This window comes from Trachemys scripta, chromosome 18, assembly GCF_013100865.1.
Source record: "Trachemys scripta elegans isolate TJP31775 chromosome 18, CAS_Tse_1.0, whole genome shotgun sequence".
Taxonomy (NCBI): Eukaryota; Metazoa; Chordata; order Testudines; family Emydidae; genus Trachemys; species Trachemys scripta.
In genome coordinates, this window is record NC_048315.1 from 1,756,072 (window position 1) to 1,770,102 (window position 14,031).

The following is a 14,031-nucleotide window of genomic DNA, read 5'->3' on the forward strand; positions in this document are numbered from 1 at the left end:
GCCTCCTGCCGGGCATTTGGCTGGAAGAACGCTGGCAGTGGCTGGCGGAGCCCAGGGCTGGTTGTGCACAGCCAGAGCCTGGCGAACTGGCAGGGGCGTGAGCTGGCTCTGGGGAGCTCGATACTCGCCTGCCCTCACTGCTTCCCATGCCCCAGGCAGCCCTGCCCAGAGCCAGGCAGTGGGCAAGTGACCAGACACGTGGGTCTGGAGTTCACTGTCCTGGGGGCTTAGGGGCAGGTTGGGGGGGTCCCTCAAGCTGCCTCACAGGGGCTAATCAAGGTGCCCCGAAGCCCGCAGGGCAGGAGTCACGCCCAGGCAGGATGGCTGCCCGTGGAGCTGTGTGACCTGCCCTCGTTGTGCCTGTCCCCAGCCTCTCTAGGTTGGGGCAGGCGCTGGGGTGAGCAGGTGAAGCAGTGTGACCTGACGGGGGCTGGCAGACCAGCGCCAAGGGTGGAGCCCAGCCACCTGGAGGTGCCACTTCAGGGTGGGGCTGTTGGTTCCCAGCCCGTTCCTGAGCCCCTGGAATCACAGGCCCCCTCTGGGTCTGGGCGGGAGGGTATCATGCTGCCCGCCACTGACAACCTGGGGGAAGCTTGGACTTAGCTTGGGCCCATCCTCCTCCAGTGCCCCCTGGGCAGCCGGGGGCTCCCCTCAATGAGACTCGGCCGTGGGGCTGAGCCGCAGCCTGGGGTCGCTGCTGCCCCTTCTGCAGGCCCTGAGCCTGGTGTTGCATTGTAGTCCTGCGGCTCCCATAGAGTGCAAGACCCCCCCGTCTCTCTCTGTGCCAGGCCAAGAGACCGTGCCCTGTGCTTGCCCACTCAACCCTGCCTGGGCCACCCCCTTGCTGGTCAGCATTAGCTGCTTTATGCCCTCCCCAGACCATGGGGCAGCTAGGCCAGAGCAGGTTAGAGCTGTCCCTGCCCCAGGGGCCGGGTCCTTGGCCCAGGCCCATCTTACCACCACTTCGTCTCTGACCTGCATGGCAGGAACACTGCAGCCGCTGTGCCCAGGGGATGGCCAGCACCTCCTCATGGCCTGCATCTGAACACGCTGCACTGTGCTGGGAGCCATCTCTGTCAAGGCTGGGCCCTAGCCAGGGCCACTGGAATCTGCCTGTTTGGCTCAGGAGCACCCCTTTAAACCGGGGGGAAGGGGCTTGCTCCCTGGGCTGGGGATGCCCCCACTCTAAGCCATGTAGTTCTCCCACGAACCCCACTGCAATGGCAGCTTGTTGCACCCTGCGGGAAGATGCAGGCCTGCCGCTGCTCACACAAAGGGAGTGCGGGAGAGTCTGGGCCCTGCCCTTCGGGCTTTCTTCTAGATCCCAAGGCCACAAAGGTCCCTTATGACCACCCAGCCTGAGCCCCGTACAGCACAGGCCTGAGACCCGCCCCAGGAATCCCTTGGGCAGAGCTGCTAGAAAAACAGCCCATCCTGATTTTAAAATGGTCAGTGACGGAGAATCCACCCCAGCTCTGGGTCAGTTGTTCCAACGGGAATTCCTCTCACTGCTAACAATTTCCACCTTACTTGTGCCAGTGTGAACTGCTTAGCTTCAGCTTCCAGCCGCTGGCCGGGTTAGACCCTTCTCTGCTAGATGGAAGAGCCAGCGCACTATCAAATGTTTGTTCTTCCTGTAGATACCTGTAGACTGGGCTCAAGTCACCCAGAACCTTCTCTTTGCTAAGCTACACAGTCGGAGCTCTTGGAGTCTCTCACTAGGAGGCAGGTTTTCCAACCCGTTCCTCGTTCTCGGGTCTCTTCTCTGAGCCCTCCCCAATTTAGCACCATCCTTGACTTGTGGACCCCAGAACTGGACCAGGATCCCAGCAGCGGTTGCGCCAGTGCCACACACAGAGGGAAAAGCTTTTTGCAGTCACTGCTTGTAACACAGCCTGTAACACAGCCTGCAGTCTCTGCTCCTCCACATTGACATTTAGCAGGATTCAAACACAGTTTACCAAGCAATCCCTATTGCTCTTAGCAGTGACCTGGCCTCTTCATTGTGTACCACACCCCCAGTTGTGTATCATCTGCAAACTTTATCGGTGATGATTTGGTGTTTTCTACTGATGATGTTAAATAGCACAGGGCCGCGAACTGCCCCCCGGGACACACACCTGTTTGATGACGATTCCCCACCTACAATGACATTTGCAGACCTATTACTACCAGGTTGATTTTACAGAATTCTAACGTGAATGTCGTTTTTACACTGGCCCCGGAGGCTGGCAGCAGGGGCAGGGCTGTGTTACTGGCGGGTGACTTAGGTGTCTCACACAGCGAGATGCAGTGCTTGATATTCAGGGCACAGTGCCATGCCAGCATTCCTCTAGCCTACGACCACGAGCCACTGAAATGCCCTGCATTCTGCTACCCCTGCTACACACACAGAGGGAGGGTGGGGAGTTGCAAACACTCAGCGAGGTACAATGTGTCTCTGAGTAGTTCCAGGGCTGGGTGTTTTGCTCCCATGAGCCAGGCTCAGAGCCTCCTTCTCCTGCACCATCCAGTAGGTGCCAGAGGAGGGCAAACTTGCATTTGGCTTCAGCAGCTCATCTCCCTGGCTCCCCAGACTGCACTGTTATCCCGGCTGGCCAGCTGCCCCAGCTCCCTGGCTGCAGGCAGGATTCGGCTCTGGCTCCAGGGAGCGGTACGGGGAGCAGGTGCTGGAATCCAGTCACTCCCCGGCTGAGGAGCAGGAGACAGCGACTGCAAAACGTCCAATTCCATGGCATGCATACTGACACTGGGCTGTCCTGGGATATGGGGGGAGTCCACGGCTGCAGATTGGCAGAGTCCATGGGGCAGCGCACAGCTCTGCACGCGGCTGCCTCAGGCTGGCTGCACACTCAGGGAGGCGATGCTGCGGCGCTGACACTCGGGTCAGATTTTCCACAAGCACGAGGGCAAGAATCCTCCCGGCTGAGAGCGAAGCTGAGGCCCTGGAGCCAACTCGGCAGCAGGCTCCTCTCACCTGGAGTACGCAGGGCCCGGTTCAGACCCCACGAGCTACAGCTCAGCGCCTGGGACACGAGGGGCTGAACAGGTTCGTGGGAATAAAGCGTCTCCTTGGCTCCCTTTCCCCTGCTCTGGGCTGGGCCAGGCTGGCGATGGGAGGGAGGCTGCAGAGCCCAGCCCCACGGGCACGGTGTTATCCCCGGTCGCTGTGGGCAGGAGCGGGAGGCCGTGTGGCTGGCTCTGGCCTGGCCTGGCAGGTCCTGTGCGCAGCTCAATGCGGCGTGACAGAGAGTCCAGGGCCCATCACACCCACATGGAGCCCAGAGCCTCCCAGTTTCTCTGTGCACAGACCCTGCTGGGCTGGGGGCTGGGGCTGGGCAGGGCAGCGCCGGCAGGAAGGGGCCAGGCCGGGGAGGGGAGCTGGGCCGCTGGCTCCTCCTGGAAAGCGCTTGGGCAGAGTCTCTTGGGGACAATATTTACAGTCCCTTCCCGCAGGACGCCGGCGGGGTGTCCGGAGGGGCCCGTCGGCATGGGGGGCCGAGGACAGTGCTGCTGGGGCGGCCCCTCCTCCCGGCTCGGCTCAGCTCAGCTCGGCCTAGATGGAAACTTCATATTCCCTCGTGTCCTGGAAAGGAAACAGACTGCAGGGGGTTGGACACTTGCCAGCGCTGCCGGGGTGTGCTCTGCCCAACCCCACTGGGGGCAGCGTCCCCACACTCGTTCCCCCCCCCCCCCCCCCCCCGTTCCCTTCCTCCCTCCCCCCTCCTCTCCCTCCACCTTTCCACCCCCCCCTTGGGGCTCCCTTTGCAACCCCCTCCTGGGGTTGGCTACTGCTGCACAGAATGACCCTCTTCTGCTCCACGCACATACTGGGGGGCTGGGGCAGACCCAGCCAGGGCCCAGGGCATTCCCCAGTGAGGGGTATGGGGCTGCCCGTTTGCACAGCTGCTCTGCAGCCCTCCAGCCAGGGCCGAGCCAGCCCCCAGCACCCAGCAGTGCCCCAAGCACCTGGGTTTACTCCCAAGCTGCCGACAGCCCAGGGCTGCTGGGGCCCGACTGAGCGGGGCTCAGGACTTACTCCTGTCTCGTAGGCGGTGTTGTCAAAGGCCGATTCCACGGTGATGTGATCGTAGGGGTGAGAACCAGACAGGGGCAGCTGCAGGGACGGTTTCCCCTGGAGCCTGCAGGGGACAGAGACGAGCAGGCAGTGACCCAAGCTGGCAGAGCACTGATGGGCTCCCACTGACAGACAGGGCTGGGCAGGGCGCAGATAAGAGAACATGGGGCCCAGGCGGGGCAGATGAGTCCCGGGGCAGATGAAGTTGAGCCGGGGCAGATGAGAACATGGGGCCCACGCTGGGGGGCAGGGGCAGACAGGGCTGGGGACTGGGCAGGGGGGCAGACAGGGTTGGGCAGGGACAGACGGGGCCAGGCAAGAGGCAAATGGGGCCAGGCAGGAGGGCAGAGGGGCCAGGGGCAGACAAGCCCGGGCAGGGGCAGACGGGGCTGGCAGGAGGCAGACTCCCCCCTCCCTCCCCGTGGCACTCACTTGGAGAAGTAGAAGTAAATGCCTCCAATGAGCAGCGCTACGACCAGCACTGGCAGGAAGATGGCGATGGCAATGTTGGGGCCCTCCTGCGGGTTCCCCGAGGGCGAGACCTTTGCGACTGCGGGAGAGACAGGGAAAGGGGGGGGGTACAGAGACCGGGGCAGCGGGCAGGGGAAGAAGAGAATTTACCAGACTCTTTGGGTAGCTTGGTGGGGATGAGGGGAGGGGGGATCCTGCCCCCCCCTTCTCAGGGCATTGGGGTTCCACCCCTCTCCCCCCCCAGGCACTTCAGTGACAGGTGCCCTGCATGGACATGGGACCCAGCCTGCTGTGCCTCCTCCCCGCTCACAGGGGAAACGGTGCCTCCTGCTGGCCGCCCGCATCCTGGCTCTGCGCTCGCTGCTCAGCCCAGCCCACATCCCCAGATAGCCCACCCCCAGGGGCACCCACTCCCACCCACACCCCCATGGGCACCCCCACAGACACCCACATCCCACCCGCACCCCCGGGGCACCCCTCCCACCCGCACCCCCACAGACACCCGCATCCCACCCACACCCCCACGGGCACCCACTCCCACCCCACCCCCAGGGGCACCCACTCCCACCCGCACCCCCATGGGCACCCCCACAGACACCCGCATCCCACCCGCACCCCCACGGGGACCCAGTCCCACCACACCTCCATGGACACCCCCATGGGCACCCACTCCCACCCGCACCCCCACCGGCACCCCCAGGGGCACCCCCTCCCACCCCCCCCCCAACCTGCACCCACACCCTTACCCCCAACGGCACCCCCTCCCACCGGCACCCCCACCTGCACCCCCACCAGCACCACTCCCACCAGTACCTGCACCTGAACCCTTTCTTTGATCCCTCCTTTGCTGAGTCTCCCTGGCCGGCCCCTGCCGGGTGAGCCGTCCCTGTGGGCAGAGCTGCACCTGCAGGCCCCAGCAGTGAGGCCAGCCCACCTGCCCTCTGCCCCCAGCACCACCACTCCCTGCATCTACATCTACATCTCCACCTGTCCTGATATTCAGTGTCATCTCCCCACCCGTCTCCCGGCCTCAGTGGCTCCCAGGCCACCCCCCTCAAGGCCCCTGCCCCACATCTGCCCTAGAGGGACCCTCCTGCACAGCAGCCTGTGGAGAGCCTGCAGGGAGAGCCGAGTGAGACCTCTGCCGGGTTCTTACCGTCCAGGTTGCGGTTGCTGTAAAATTCATCGTAAGCGACTGGAAGAAGAGAGGGATGAATGAAAGGCGGGAAGGGGGGACAGCAGCTGGGCAGAGCGAGGGGGGCAGGGCTGCTGTGGTTATTAAGTGTGAGCCTGTGGCCGGTGCTTCGCTAGTGGCTTGGCCCAGCGTGGCCCCCCTGCCCTGGGGCTGACATGGGCACATGCTCCCTGCGCCGTGGGGCGGCAGCGTTAGTCAGGCTAGAGAAGGGACAGTTGGCTTTGCAATGCCAGGGAGAAGCTAGCGCTGGCAGTGGCCGGGGCGCCACGGTGGGGGGTGCGTGTGTCCCTTGCACACTCACCATTCGGTTGTGGAAGGGGCGGGGGAGGAGCTGGCGTGCCCAGGGCGCAGTGACCACAAGGCAGTCCCTGCCGGAGAGGGCAGTTCTGCAGGGAAGCTGAGACGCTGGGGGCTCGGGGACTGGCTGGCCCACACACACTGCTCACCGGTCCCCGGGCAGACTCACCGGCCTTGCAGATGGGGGGAGAGCTGTTCCACTGCGAGGGGTGGCCGGGCACACAGCGGAGGCTCCCCTCCCCCTGCAGCACGTAGCCCGTGGCACATGAGAAGCGCAGGGTGGCCCCCGCCTGGTACAGTCTCTTCTCCGGGGTCTGGACGCCGTGCTCTGGGGCGCCCGGGTTGTGGCAAGGCTCATATACTTCCGCTGCAAACGTGGAACAGAGCTGGGGTGAGACGCACGCCTGCAGCTCAGCCACGGGGTGGGGCCGGAGCTTCCTTTGGGGGCCGTGGGGAGCCTCCCACACGGGGCTCAGCCCTGGCCCAACTGCTGGGGGACTCTTGGCGGGGCTGGGAGGTGGGCAGCTTCTTGCCAGGCTGCTGCCCAGGCCCTGGGGGACAACCCAATGGGATGCTGTGCCCAGCACGATGCCACCTGCAACGCCCCCTTCCCGAGCATCCCATGCTTCAGGGTGCCAGCACAGGCTGTAGGGCCAGGGCTCTCCCCAACCCTGGAGACAAGCAGCCAGGTGCCCCGTGACCAGTTTTGGGGGGAGGTCCCCAGCCAGCCAGCTGGAGCAGGACCCCACGCAAGCAGCTGGCAGAGCTCGGACTCACGGGTGCACTTGGGGAGGCGGTCACTCCACTTGGGGCCCCCGGCCTGGCGGTCCCGGCAGGTCAGCAAGCCGCCCCCCGTCAGGACGTAGCCCTTGTCGCAGACGAACTGCACGGTGGAGCCCACGGGGAACTTGGAGCTGGAGATGATCCTGCGGCTGTGGTTCACGTCCCCGGGGTCCTTGCAGGCGGTCACTGTGCAGGGGAGGGAGGCGAGACTCACACCAAGCTGAGGGGCAAGGGGGAGACGCCTCCCCGCACGGCTCAGGGCCTTGGGAGGGCTGGAGCCAAGTTGGGCAGTGGCCCTTAGCGCTGCAGAGTGTGGGGGGAGGGGAAGCGAAGCTGCTGGGGAGGGGGGGCTGCAGCCCAGAGCCGGTTACTGCCCCTGCTCGGGGGAAAGGGGGAGGCTGCAGCCCCCGCAGCCTGCAGAGCCACGCCATGGCAGGCAGCATGGCTAGTGGTCGAAGCACAGGGGACCACAAACGCCTACAGTCTCTTCCCAGCACCCCCATCTATGCCCTGCGGGGCGAGGCCTCCAGCCCCTCTGCACCCCAGAGAGGGACACAGTCAGACCCTGGGCGCCCGGAGCCCTGCCCCAGGGCTGCAGTGGGCAGGTGAGAGTCAGGCCCTCTGGGGCCAGCATTGAGGGCACAGAGCTCCAGCAGGGGGAGCTCTCGGCCCAGCAAAGCTGGCCTGAGCCAGGCAGCCTGGGCACAAAGGGGTGCAGGGTAGTTTGGGGGAGGCGACTGTTGGCGTCCTGGCAGGGTTCCGGTCTGGGGGGCTCTTGTACCCCAGCCCCATCCTGCTGAGTGCCGCCGCCTGGGGGGCAGCCCCACCCACCCCTCCCAGCTGGGAGCCCGGTTCGGAGCTGAGGGGGGAGACAAGGCACTGTGGAGGGTCCCTCCCAACCTATGCTCCAGCAGCAGCAGCCAGTGCTGGAGGGAGGCCAGGCCTGGCCAGCTGATTGTCCCCTGGATGGCAGGGGGCCCAACCAGCCGGCACTGGTGCAGAGGGGCCAGGACCCTGGCAGAGCTGGCCTCCATGGCTCCTATGCCGCCCCTCCTTGCATGGCTGCCTCTCCGCTCTGGCAATTGTCCACTGCTGCAATAGCCAGTGGGAGCGCGGGCAGGGGGAGGAAGGGGCTTGGAGCTGCGGCCCAGCCCTCCCTGTCTGTGCCCTGTGTCTCTGGGCTGGGTCTGACAGGTGGGCCAATGGCACATCTCCTGGAGGCAGCAGGCGCTGGGGGGCAGCCCAGAGGGCAGGGCAGGGCAGGCGGGGAGGGGAGGGGACCCCCGGTGCAGTCTCTGGGGCGTGTGGGTCTGTGGCACAGCCTGCCCCAGCAATGGCCCGGGCCCTGCGCTCACCTCTCTCACAGGTGGGCAGGTCCCCGCTCCAGGTCAGGTCCCAGTGGCACATGAGCAGGTCCGTGCCCACGAGCTCAAAGCCGGGGTAGCAGTGGTAGTTCACCATGGTGCCGTGGATCAGCTCAGGGTGGGACGTGGTCTTCCAGCCGTTGGGAATCTCGGGCAGCTCGGGGCACGTGTCGTTGCGTGGAACCTCTGCAGGGAGAGATGAGTGAGACCGCTGCCAGCACGGGGGCCTGGCCACACAGGCCGGCTGCAGGCTGGACTCCTGGGTTCTATCCCCAGCTCCGAGGGGTGGGGGCGTCTAGGGATTTAGAGCAGGGGCCAGGACTCCTGGGTTCTCTCCCCAGTGCTGGTGGGGAGTGGGAGGTCTGGGGACAAGAGCAGGGGGGCAGGACTCCTGGGTTCTCTCCCCAGTGCTGGTGGGGGGTGGGAGGTCTGGGGATGAGAGCAGGAGGGCAGGACTGCTGGGTTCTCTCCCCAGTGCTGGTGGAGGGTGGGAGGTCTGGGGGCGAGAGCAGGGGGGCTGGGGGACAGGACTCCTGGGTTCTCTCCCCAGTGCTGGTGGAGGGTGGGAGGTCTGGGGGCGAGAGCAGGGGGGCTGGGGGACAGGACTCCTGGGTTCTCTCCCCAGTGCTGGTGGAGGGTGGGAGGTCTGGGGGTGAGAGCAGGGGGGCAGGACTCCTGGGTTCTCTCCCCAGTGCTGGTGGGGGCCCCTCACCGAAGAAGTGGATGACGAAGCCCTGCTGGTAGCCGAAGACAGCGCCGCCGGGGTCCGACTGGAACTGGATGGTGACGTCGGCCATGGCCGTGTAGAGCTTGAAGCGGCGGTGGGTGCCTGTGTACTGGCCCAGGATCCGGGCCGTCAGGTCATCCCCATCGTAGAACGTGAGGACGTCGCCCTTCCCGATGCGCAGCCTGCGGGGAGAGAGGGGCTGGGGCAGACGCCCTGCGAAGGGGACCTGTAGAGCCCGGCTTAGCTGGCCCTGGCCCTAGGGGGGACTCTCCCCTTCGGATGAGTGGGGCTCTGTGGGTGTGGACTTCACTTGGGGGGGTTCAGCCAAGACTATCCTGGGGCAAAGGGACCCCAACCCGGCCCTGGCCCCTTTGCAGCCACAGACCCACGGGGAGGCAGCTGAACTAGCCTCTTGCACAAGGGACAAGGGGCAACCCACGGGGCTCACAGCTCTACCAGCCATCCCCAGGGCAGCTAAAGATCGCCGGCCTTAGCCAGCACCCAGGGCAGGCTGCCCTCACCCCCCGCCCCGGGGCAACCCACAGGCCCTTGCTCCTCCGCCTCCCTGGGGGACCTGCCCTGGGCAGCCTCGGCTCACTCACACTTGGACGTCCAGCATGATGCGCTTGTCCTCCTCCACGTGCAGGCCCCAGATGCAGTCCTGGCCCTTGCCATAGGCCTCCGGCCAGTTGGGGGACAGCACCACGCCCGCCGAGTCTGTGATCTCCCCGCTGCACACAGCTGCAGGGAACACGACACTGAGCTCCTGGCCCTGCAGCCCAGAGCTGCGGGTGGGAGGCCTCACAGCAGCCCCCCTTCCCGTCTCAGCGCGCAGCACAGGGGGCGCTCAGTGCAGGGCCTGGGCCCCGGCTCCGCACAGGCCTGGGAGCCCAGGGGAACAGCGCCCTGCCTGCTCTGTCCCCCCAGGCACCTGCCTGCCCCCTCCCCTGCCGCCTGGCTTGGCCTCAGCAGACAGACCTCGGCACGCCGGCTCCGTCTCGTTCCACTGGGGGTCGCTGGGGTCCACGCACTCAATAATGATGGAGCCCTGTTCCAGGGTGTAGCCGGGGTCGCAGCTGAACTCCACGCTGGTGCCCACGGCATAGGTGGCGTCGCTGGTGGTGAAGTTCCCGTACTTGACGAAGGGCTCATAGCAGTGCCCCTGCTCGAAGGCTGGGGGCAGAGGGGCAGGGGGTTAATGCTGCCACCCGAAGGGGGCTGGGATCACAGGGCTCGTTCTCCAGGGCCCCAGGCCAGGTGTCTCTCCATGCCCTGCGGGGGTCTCAGGCCTTACCTTCGTAGCGGAGCGCCACGCCGGTGGAGGCGCCGCTGCTGTCGGTGGTGAGCTCGAGGAAGAAGTGGCGGGCAGTGCTGAGCAGCCCCTCGATGGGCAGGTACTCCACCTCGTACGAGTCGTACACCGGCGGTGCCTCAATGTCCTTCCCGTTCCGGATGATAAGCCTGCCAAGCAATGGGCACAGTACCAGCTGGGGGGAGGGGGGCACAGGCCTTAGCAGATCCCCGCGGCCTGGCCACTGGGTACTAGGGCTCTGTGGCTCGGCCTGCTGGAGGCCTGTGTGCATCGGGAGAATGGGGGGAGACGAGGGGCAGCTGCTGATGCCTGGAGGCAGGAGGGCAAAAACCACAGGGGCAGCGTGTGACGCTATATAGAAATATTGTTAGAATATGATTATAGCATCACTAAGATGCAAGAGAAGGCATGCGAGGTGTCATTGGAAGTTATGCTTTGCTGAGTATGATTATCCTATTTGTATGCATGGATCATTTTTGTATCTAAAGTTAGGAATATTGACTATACATCTGTACTACAAATACGTTTGCACCTAGGGAACGCCCCCAGACAGAATGCAATCAGTCTGGCTGCCTAGCTGGGGACAAGTCAATGGACTATTAGAGAAAACAATAGGCCTTTGAAGATTCTAATCTCTCACCTTCCTGGGATGCTCAAACAACCTCTGACTTCTGGCTGCTTTGACACTGCAGGGTCATGTGATTAAGTCCCCTGGTACTGGACTCCATGATAGAATAACAATATTTTTCTACTGGGGAATAGGGGGGAAACCACACTGGAAAACAAAGGATTCCCGCCACATGTAAAACCTATTTAAGGCAGGGGAGGGAGATAATCAGTGGTCATTCTTCACTAACTCCCTGCCCAGCATGACTGCTGTGACCATCAAAGAAACAAAGACAAAGGGTGGGGGGAGGGGGAAGGACTGAGCCCAGGCTGGGAAGGTGTCTGCCTGTGAAAGGGACACCTGGAGTTTTAAGCTGCAAGCAAGAGCAGCTTGTCTTCCAGAACCTCTGCAGCCTGCCTAAACCAACATTTAGGGTGAGAAATTACTACTTGTAACCAGCTTCTTTTCTATCTTAAGCTATCATCGTTTTTGTTTTATTTGCTGGATAATCTGCTTTGATCTGTTTTCTATCCCTTATAATCACTTCAAATCTATCTTCCGTAGTTAATACATTTGTTTTTGTTTTCTCTCAAACCAGTTTGTGGAATTCATAACTGGGGAGTGGGGAAAAGCTGTGAATATCTTCCTCCACATTGAGGGAGGGGGCGAATTTCATGAGCTTATGCTGTGCAGTTCTCTGTGCAGCGCAAGATGATATAATTTGGGGTTTGCACTCCAGAGGGGGTGTGCACTTGAGTGCTGTGCTGATTTCAGGGTCTGTGTCGTTCTGCACCTGGGCGAGTCCCTACCTGTGTGTGCTGGAGGAGGCTTGAGGGCTTGGCTCAGCAAGACAGTGTAAAGGGAGCCCAGGCTGGTGGAACAGGTGGGCTCAGTGGTACCCCAGTACATCAGGTGGCACCCTGGAGGGTGGGTAACCCGTCACACAGGGGAGCTGTGGTGCCCTGGGTATCTCCTCTGTCCCCTCTCCTAGAGGAGCTCAGTGGGAAGACAGGCCCAGGCATGGAGACGCGAAGGGCAGCCCCTGGTTGGGGCGGAAGCCCCAATACCTGTCGCTATCCAGCAGGGCTGGCTAGAGCCCTGACCAGAGAGCAGGGCAGCCTCAATGGCACAGCTGCTCTGGCATGTGCCATCGGTGGGTTTCAGAGTCAACATCCATTTGCAAACACATGTTGCAAGTCCTACACAGAATGGTAGGGGAGCTCTAGCCCCCCAGGCCTCACAGACATGTCCATCCTGCTCCCCTGAGGCAGCACCCTTCCCTCGTATGGGCCCCACTCCCTGCCCCGCACCTGTCATCATCCTCAGCCAGCGAGACCTTCTCAAAGTGCAGGTGCAGGCGCTGGCCCTCTGGGGCCTCCAGAAGCCAGTGGCAAGTCAGGTTGTTGCTGTAGTTGCCTGGGAAGCCGGGCGAGATGATGCGTCCGATGGTGGCATTTCTGATCACCCCCCCGCAGGCCGCTGCAAGGGGAAGCTGAGGGTTAGGAGCACTGGGGAGATGGCTGCCAGGCAGTTGCTTGCACAGACAGGGGCATCAGAGATGGGGCCCGTCAGAGCGCCCTTGGCCACATACCGCCTGGCTTTGCAGCAGTGGGCAGAGGGCAGTGCCTGGAGCCGGGCTGTGGCTACAGGGCAGTGGTTGGAACATGCCCAGTGCTTAGGGGGCACCCCACAGCCCGTGGGAAGGTGCCGGGGTGTGGGACCCTCTCTTAGGAGGAGGCAGCCAATCAGGAGCTGGCGGTCTGGGGCCAGGCTCAGGCTGAGAAGGCCAAACTCACGTCCCTTGTGAGCAGCTGAGGCCTGCTCTGGTGAGGCCCGTGCCTGGCCAGGGGGGCATCCGGCAGCACTGGGCAGCCCCTCCCCCCCACTCACCCACACAGACGGGCTCCCGGCTGCTCCAGAAGGGCCGGGTGGCGTTGAGGCAGGTGAGCGCAGGCGGGCCCTGCAGCTGGTACCCCGTGGCGCAGTAGAAGTGGGCGCTGCCCCCAGGGTGCAGGCTGGTGACGGAGACATCACCGTAGGCCGGTCGGGAGGGGAAGTTGCAGCTCAGCAGATAGGCTGGGAGGGAGGAAGGGAGAGAGAGGGGCATTTAATGGCAGGGCCTGGCAGGCTGAATGGCGGGAGCGCTGTGCTCCCTGGCTTGGCATGCCTGGGGACTGTAGGGGCGGGCGCCTGGTGCCTGTGGGGCTGTGTGCCCAATGCCTGGAGGGGTGGGTGCCTGGTGCCCGCAGGGGTAAGAGGGCCGAGGCCAGGGCCACAGGTGGGGGCGGGACCAGGAGCGGAGCCCCTGGGTGTGGGGCCAGCAGCCAGGACCCCAGGTGGGGGGGCCAGAAGTGGAGCCTCGCGTAAAACCTGGGGGTGCTGCAGCACCCCCCACATCCCTAGTTCCTGCACTTATGCCAGGCTGGGGATCAGCGGGATCCTGCCCCACAGTGTGGGTGTCACGCCTTCCCTCTGAGAGCCACAGGGCAGGAACTGGGCTGGGAGGAGGTAGGCTTTCTCCCCTGGAAGTCCCAGCTGCTGAGCTGTTTTCTCTCCTCTCCCCCCATTGCATGGAGACCCAGAGCCTCTGGAAACAGCCGGCCCCATCTGGGGGCCGCATCCAGTGGGCGCAGTTACAGGTGGGTCGGACAGGGTGTTGTTCCTGATCCCAGCCAGCAGGTGGCAGCAAATCCTTCTATCTGGCCAGGCAGCTGGCCAGAGGGGTGCAGCCCCCAGGCCCTGCCCTGCCCGAGGGTGCTGCCTGCCCAGGGACACGGCTCTGCCAGGCTGCAGGTGGGGGGCCAGCCTCCTCGATGCCCCTCTGCCAGGGGAGCTGGCGTTCCCCACCCCGCCAGGAGCCTGCAGGGATGAGCCTTTTGCCCCCGCTGATGCCTTGGGAACCCCGGGAGCCACGGGTCCGGACTGAGCGGGCTGCTCCCATGGGCTGCTAGCATGCCAGAGTCCCTGCCGCCCTGGGGCAGGTGGCGCTGCAGGGCGTGGGCAGGACACAGGTGAAATCTGCCCAGGTCACACTGGGTCTGCGCAGGCCGGGGGTGCTGGGGCCAGAGCAGGGCTGGCAGGACCTTTGCAGCTCCACTCTGGCCGAAGGGCGCTGCACAAGCCGGGTGGGGAAGGCAACTGACAGTGAGGGAACATGCTGGTGCCCGGGGGAGGGGCACAAATGTGGCCCTAGCACC

At 64.1% G+C, this 14,031-nt stretch overlaps 1 protein-coding gene across 2 annotated transcripts in view; it reads right to left on the reverse strand.

Annotated features, from left to right (window-relative positions):
• SEZ6 (seizure related 6 homolog) overlaps window positions 1-14,031 on the reverse strand; it is a 57,852-nt gene continuing 43,821 nt past the window's right edge. The window contains exons 5-17 of one of the 2 annotated variants that reach the window (XM_034752755.1): window positions 12,725-12,910; window positions 12,145-12,313; window positions 10,210-10,376; window positions 9,894-10,088; window positions 9,518-9,656; window positions 8,901-9,097; window positions 8,180-8,374; window positions 6,819-7,010; window positions 6,211-6,408; window positions 5,706-5,744; window positions 4,511-4,628; window positions 4,040-4,142; window positions 1-3,586 (exon numbers count right to left, since the gene is read on the reverse strand). In XM_034752755.1, coding sequence (XP_034608646.1) covers window positions 3,557-3,586; window positions 4,040-4,142; window positions 4,511-4,628; window positions 5,706-5,744; window positions 6,211-6,408; window positions 6,819-7,010; window positions 8,180-8,374; window positions 8,901-9,097; window positions 9,518-9,656; window positions 9,894-10,088; window positions 10,210-10,376; window positions 12,145-12,313; window positions 12,725-12,910 — 1,928 coding nt within the window. In that variant the 3' untranslated portion in view covers window positions 1-3,556. Of the gene's footprint in view, window positions 3,603-4,039; window positions 4,143-4,510; window positions 4,629-5,705; window positions 5,745-6,210; window positions 6,409-6,818; window positions 7,011-8,179; window positions 8,375-8,900; window positions 9,098-9,517; window positions 9,657-9,893; window positions 10,089-10,209; window positions 10,377-12,144; window positions 12,314-12,724; window positions 12,911-14,031 lie in introns of both variants that reach the window. The other variant, XM_034752754.1, reaches the window with a different exon arrangement.